A 7430-nucleotide genomic window follows, 5' to 3' on the forward strand; every position below is an offset into this window, starting at 1 on the left:
TTTCTCTTTTGGGTTTCATTTCTTTAATATAATTCTTGTTTATAATTTGGTGAAATACTGAGTTGTTCTGTTGACTTATGCATGTTAAGTGAAGATTATAATTACCTGTGTTAACACAGAAAGGAAATGGGAACTTTACATTTTTTAATTCACTGGAGCTCTCATTTTCAAGAGAGATACCCATTTGCTAAGTTTATTCAATAAATGTGACTAAACTGACACATTTAAAATGTCTTTAAAAGCTGCATTTAAGTTAGGTTTTAGAAATTGCATGTTATTGCCTACTAACTGATGGTATACTTTGAGATGCTTTGTCTTACTCTACTTGATTGTAGTTTGTCTGTGGTTCACATCACCTTTTTTTTTTTTTTGAGAAGGAATCTTGCTCTGTTGCCTAGGCTAGAGTGCAGTGGCATGATCTCAGCTCATTGCAACCTCCGCCTCCCGGGTTCAAGTGACTCTCCTGCCTCAGCCTCCCGAGTAGCTGGGACTACAGGTGCCCACCACCACACCTAGCTAATTTTTGTATTTTTAGTAAGGATGGGATTTCACCATATTGGCCAGGCTGATCTCAAGCTCCTGACCTTGTGCTCCACCCACCTCAGCCTCCCAAAGTGCTGGAATTACAGGTATGAGCCACCATGCCCAGCCCATACCACTTTTAAAGTTTCTTTGCACCATCTTAACTCTTCCCACCCATAATCACAAGTGAATGACTGGCAACCAAACACTTAACCACACATAGATATTTATTATTTAATAGAATCCAAAATAAGTGCATTTTATGAATTAAATAAACAAGACACTGAAAGAGTCATTTCCATTTTTCTGTTAAAAGATTTGTGGTTGGCCAGGTGCGGTGGCTCACGCCTGTAATCCCAGCATTTTGGGAGGCCGAGGCAGATGGATCACCTGAAACCAGGAGTTTGAGACCAGCCTGGCCAACATGATGAAACCCTGTCTCTACTAAAACTATAAAAATTAGCCAGGCGTGGTGGCAGGCACGTGTAATCCCACATGCAGCAACCCCATTACTATACTAGGGGTATACCTGAAGGAAAATAAATCATTGTAACAAAAAGATGCATGCACCTGTATGTTCATTGCAGCACTGTTCACAATAGAAAGACATGGAGTCAATCCAGGTGCACCCAAGGATTGGGTGATTGAAAATCCAAGGTAGATTGGAAAATTCCATATACACCATGGAATACTATGCAGTCATGAAAAGAACAAAGTCATGTCCTTTGCAGCAACATGGATACAGCTGGAATCCTCTATCCTGAGGAAACTAAGGCAGAAACAGAAACCAAATATCTTGTTTTCACTCACATGTGGGAGCTACACATTAGGTGCACATTGGCGTGAACATGGGAACAGTAGACACTGGGAAATAAGAACGGGGAGGGACAGAGTGGGCCAGGGTTCCTTACTGGGTCATATGCTCACTACCTGTGTGATGGGTTCAATTGTACTCCAAACCTCAGCATCCCTCAATATACCTTTGAAAGAAACTTACACCAGTACCACTTTAATTTAGCATACAAACTAGAAAAAAAAAAAAAGCAAGAAACATTTACTATAAAAATTTTTTTCTATAAGTAAAGAATATAAATTTCTTTTTAAGAAAAAATTTATTGAAGTAAAAAATTGGATTGAACTTTTATAAAGGACAGAGTTTTGCTAAGAATTTCAAAGCAATGCATTCATTGCAAAATATGACTTTAATTGTTTAACTTTTTTTTTTTCTTTCTTTTTTGAGATGGAGTCTCGCTCTGTCACTAGGCTGGAGTGCAGTGGCACGATCTCGGCTCACTGCAACCTCCGCCTCCTGGGTTCAAACGATTTTCCTGCCTCAGCCTCCCAAGTAGCTGGGATTATAGGCACGTACCACCATGCCCAGCTAATTTTTGTATTTTTAGTAGAAATAGGGTTTCACCATGTTGGCCAGGATGGGTCTTGATCTCTTGACCTTGTGATCTGCCCACCTTTGTCTCCCAAAGTGCTGGGATTACAGGCATGAGCTGTCATGCCCTGCCATTGTTTAACCTTTGTACTAATAAACACCACCTTTCTAAAATTATGTATATCCAACAGACCAATGTTATCTATTTTTGTCAGATTACTCTAAACAGCATTACACAGATACATCCCCTATTATCTAAACTTAAGTAGAAATTTTACTTTATTATGTGATTATTTTTCTATTTAAGCAAACTTCATGTTATATCTAGTCACTAAAAATACTAAAGGCCACATTTTGTAAGTGATTTATTATTCTCATGATACTGTCTCTTGTTTAATTTAAACATTTTTTTTTTTTTACTTATTTTAGGTGGAGCCAGACTGTGTAGAACAAATAATTAGAGAAACAAAGAAAAGTATGTTGCCAAAATTTATTAATTAAATTTAGGTTTATTTTAGTAATAAAGTGTAAATAGCAGATGGCATTCCTTTTCATTGTGGGTTAGTAGATACTATGTTCAGTATCTTTTTCTTGCACACATCTAATGAAAGATGTGAAAACAAAAACTTTCACAGTGAAGAGTATACTTATGCACCATTAATTCATCATGTTCCATAGCTTAAAAAATTCCCGAGAAGTGTAGCCATCTCTTTTTCACTGACTCTACAATTTCTTCACTTTTGCCATCCTCATGGAACTGTCAGCCAGCACACTGAAAGGATTCTCCGAAAACAAAGGCATTATCAAGTTCTCAGGGTTTTGGTGGAGATTGAAGGCCAACAGACCTCAGACTCATTTAGAAATACTTAACTGAGCAATAACCCTTCATAAGCAGTCGCTTGACAGGTGATCTTTTAAATCTCCTGTCGTTTACTGTGTCATTGACTTACATCTGTTCTCAAGAAAAGTTCCAAAATTTTCACCATGAAATAAAAACACCCATGTCAATGTAATTCTTGTCAAGTTACTCAGCCTTGTCTCTCACCACTTACCGCACTCTGCCCTTTGCTCTAGTACCAAAGTGGGTGGAGTAGAACTCCACCGGGCTGTTGGTCACCTCAGGCTCTTTGCCTTTGCCTTTTCCCTCTATCTGGCGAGCTTTTCCTTGTCCTTTAGGCATCAACCTATGGATCTCCTCCGCCAGAAAGCCCATGATATTGACACAAAAGTGTGATAGGTGTCCCTTCTGTGTGTTCCAGTAGTGCCCTGCTGTATACCTGTCATGGTATCTGTGACTATATGGACATTGCCTGCCTGTCTGTTTTTTAGGTTATAGCATATGACTGTTGAGAGGTGGACCATGCCATCTTCATCTTGTAATTCCAGTGCTAGTTTCAGTACCTTAGAACGTGGCTGTTGAGTACATGAATGAAGAATGAAAAAGCTATGATATTTAACCACAGTTAGAATTTATGCTATGTGTAGATTATTTAATAGTAATTTTGGATTGTAATTGTACATACATATTTCTCATTCTTATTAACTCTGATAATGTTCTCAACTCTTTACATTTTAAACTCACACTTAGTTAACTGAAATGTTTTAGGTAAAGAACGTAATTCTTTCTTTTTCTTTCCAGCTTTTGCTGTGTTGGGCACTTGCTCCCATCTACTTTCTTCTCTAGAATCCACTGGTAAGCCACATCTAATCAAGAGAATATTTAACCGTAAAATCTTAAGGACAAATTTTATGATTTAAAAGATTATGAAACTTTATTACTGGGCTATTTACATGAAATTTTAATTGTTTCTCATAAAATATATAACATCACAATCTTTACTAAATTTTTCATGTACTAGAATATTTCTGTGTCATATGTATGTTGAAAATTTATATGGTATTTTAAATGACATTTTTTAGCCTTCTTAAGTTTTAAGTGGATCTTGCAAATGAACACCAGTATTATTGGGTTGGGCATACTCAAATTGCCCAAATGTCAGCTGTTTAAACAGCCAAACAACCAAGTCATCGTTGATACTTTAGTAAAGGTCATCAAAGGCTTATTTGCATTTTACAGGTTTTATTGCTCTATATAGTAGGAGACTTAAAGAGTACCTGCCAGGTTTGTCCATACTAATGTTATGATTTTAAATGTGTAGTTCAACCATATTTTGTGTGGAAATACTTTGAGGCTCTGTAAATATCTGGTTACTCCTCAAAACCCATTAGATTTAGCATTTCGTGGGTGACTTGTGTTTGAACAAGCATTACTATGATGGTTGCCAGATGATTTTCTTGTTCTCTTCGTTGTTCTACATGGAGAAATAACACCAATAAATAAGACCGGGTGCAGTGGCTCACAACTGTGATCCCAGCACTTTGGGAGGCCAAGCCAGGCAGATCACGAGGTCAGGAGATCGAGACCATCCTGGCTAACAAAGTGAAACCCCGTCTCTACTAAAAATACAAAAATTAGCCAGGCATGGTGGCGGATGCCTGTAGTCCCAGCTACTCGGGAGGCTGAGGCAGGAGAATGGCGTGAACCTGGGAGGTGGAGCTTGCAGTGAGCCGAGATTGTGCCACTGCACTCCAACCTGGGCAACAGAGCGAGACTCCATCTCAAAAACAAACAAAAACAATAAATAAAGGAGAAGGGAAAGCTTATGATTCTTGTGCTCCAATTCCCCAAGATTAGGTCAGTAGTAGACATTTCAAGCTGACTTTGTGTCTTTTTGATTTGTCCCTGTTACTCTGTCAGCAGTTTTTAACTTTCTGGCATAAAATGTTCTAAGCTAATCTTGTATTTTCTCTGCCCCAGGGCCGGAATGAGTGATTTTTCTTAGAAGCAGAGTTGGAGCCACCGAGGAAACACAGGTGAGCGCTCCCCAGCACACACTTACTAGTCCCCGACAGAAGAACCACTGCTGCATCCACTGAGGTACCAAGAAACTAGCGAAGGGCCTTCTAGCTGTCCGGGGACAATCCTCATGTGGTCTCTGGCTCAGCCTCAAGGGTTCTGGATTAGTCTCTCTGCAACCTCTGTGCCGTGTCTCTAGATCGGGGCTCTGCGGGAAGGGCCTGGGAGACCCAGAAGAACAGGGTGTCTTGCCTGCCAAATGTCCCTTCCTTCTTCCCACTCTGACACTCAGGAATAGGCTACATGGCATGTCCAGGCAGTGCCAGGCCATCTCACTATCTCCTTTGAGATGGGCCCAGAGGGCCTTGGGGGGCAAGTGTGAAGCTGGGCACCTGGAGCCTGAGGCTGACTGTCCCTCCCTGTGTCTTGGAGGAGAGGCCTTGGGGCCCAAGAAAACCCCCAAGGCCTGACCTCTGGGCACACATGCAGGGAGGGAGGGTCTGTGGGCTGATGGGGGCATTGTAATGAGACTTTGAGCACCACTGCTCAGGGGCCTCATCAGTGGACCATGGTCAGAGATGACCTGGTCATCAGGACCTGGTCAGTTGGGACCTGATCAGCAGGGACCTGGTTAGCAGTGGCCTCCTCAGTGAAGGCCTCACCAGTGGGGACCTGGTGACCTAGTCATTGGAAGCCTAGCCAGTAGAGACCTGGTCAGTGGTGGCCTTATTAGTGGGGCCTGATTGGTTGAAACATAAACTATAAAAAACTGGTTGGTGGGGTCAACTCAGTATATTAGGGGCCTGGTCAGTGTGGGGCCTTAGTGGCTTGGAGCCTGGTCAGTGAGGGCCTGGTCAGAGAGGGCTTGGTCAGCTGGGCACTGATCCATGGAGAACTGTTCAGTGGGGTTGGGGTGAGCGGCAACCTGGTAAATTGTGGTCTTGTCAGTGGGAACCCAGTCAATGGGGACCAGATCAGTGGGAAATTGGTCAGTGGGGTCTGGTCCATGAGGCCTATTAATGGGGGCCTGGTTAGGGAGACATGGTCAGTGGGGACTTGGTCAGTGGGACCTGGTCAATGGAGAAGTGGTCATTAGGGGCCTCATCAGTGGGGACCTGGTTGGGGGCACCTGGTCAGTAGGAACCTGGCCAGTTGGCCGTTGTGTGACCTCAGGCAGGGGGTTTGTCTGTGGAGCCTTCTTGCCTCCATCTGTAGGGAAGCTGAGTTAGGACACCCTGGAGGGTTGCTGGAAAGAGAATGAGAGAAGATGTGTTGAATACAGACAGACCTACAACTTTACACACGACCTGGGTTCCACCTAGAGAGGGTGCCAGCCCTCTCTGCTCTGCCCGGTGCCCTTCCTCTGTCTGCATCCCCAGGACAACCCTCAGTGGGGAGGGTAGAGTTTGGGGAGCACCTGTGGAGGCTCTAATCCTGGCCCTGGGCCCTGGTAGTGACAGTGATGAGGACGCGGGTGCTCCTGTGAGTGGAGCAGCTAGGCCTGGCCAGAGAAGCAAGACAAACACACACACCCATATGTACACACACACACACACACGCATGCACAAACACAATGCATGCACACATGTCAGTTCAGGGGATAGAGGACACTGACTCTGAGCACTCTTGACCCAAGCAGGCTCCCGTTGTGGTGGATTGTGTCATCCCACAATGTCGCTATTGCTGAGTCCCCATCACCTCTGTGTTGTGGAGCAGTAAGAGACACACAGCAGTGTCTGTGGGTGGCTCTGCATGAAGGACTGTTTTCTAGGTGAGAGGCACATCTCAGCACAGCTGACTGATCAGACTCAGGTGAGTGGGACCTGCTCTCTTCTCTTCCTCCTGGCTTGGGGACAGTCACTATCAGGTGGGTGGTTTTGGCCTCTGGGCAGCTACTGAGGGTAATCCCTGAGCATTCACCAGGTGCCTGTTCTGTGCTGAGAGTCATCTCATTCATCCTCACAGCAATTCCATTCTGCATCTCCTCTGGACAACCCCAGGACAACCCCATCAGGGCCCTGTCACCAGGCCCAGTGTGGCTCCATGATAACCAAGACGCAGGTCCAGAGACAACTGCCCTGCATGGTGCCTGCATCTGACCTCCCTTGGTGGATAGTGATGAGCACAACATGGAAGAAGCCAGGGCAGCATGCGGACAGCTGCCCTGCAGCCCCAGATGGCACCTGGGCCTTGGGAAGTCGTTCTCAAAGGGGAAGCTGGAAACTTTGATATCCCTGGAGGAAAGGGTAAACGTGGCCTCCCAACAACCCTAGCAGCCAGCAGCATGCCATACATCTTCTCACCCAACCTGTGGGACAGAGGCCCCCTCCTGGGGAACAAGATCCATATCTAAAGGGTCTTGACCCAGTCGGGCCTCATCCTGGGCCCTGGGAGGGGAGAGGCACTGTGGGCCCTCCAGCAGCAGCCAGGATTACTACCCAGGGGACTCAGCCTTCTGTGGCCCTGGCCAGACTTAGAATTTGGCACAAGACAGGACAAGCTCACTCAGCGCAGCTTGTTAATACCCAGGGCCTGTGCATGCCAGGCAAGGCCAAGCTGACTCAAAGAGCAACCAGCCACCTCTGCAAGGGTGTGCCTGGAGCAGGTAGACCAGCCACCAGCCTCACCCACTCAAGGAAGCAGGGGTGGCCAGGTCCCGCAGCCTGA

At 44.9% G+C, this 7430-nt stretch overlaps 1 protein-coding gene across 1 annotated transcript in view; it reads left to right on the forward strand.

Moving 5' to 3' along the window:
• The window catches only part of LOC105553394 (ankyrin repeat domain-containing protein 18B-like), a 49692-nt gene extending 42700 nt beyond the window's left edge, over positions 1–6992 (forward strand). Inside the window, exons 15-16 of the mRNA XM_011999451.1 lie at positions 6143–6245; positions 6729–6992. Of these exons, the coding sequence (XP_011854841.1) occupies positions 6143–6245; positions 6729–6992 (367 nt within the window). The remainder of the gene's footprint in view (positions 1–6142; positions 6246–6728) is intronic.
• The last annotated feature ends 438 nt before the right edge of the window (positions 6993–7430 follow it).

The sequence above is a fragment of the Mandrillus leucophaeus genome, unplaced genomic scaffold (assembly GCF_000951045.1).
Source record: "Mandrillus leucophaeus isolate KB7577 unplaced genomic scaffold, Mleu.le_1.0 Scaffold593, whole genome shotgun sequence".
NCBI classification, from domain to species: domain Eukaryota; kingdom Metazoa; phylum Chordata; class Mammalia; order Primates; family Cercopithecidae; genus Mandrillus; species Mandrillus leucophaeus.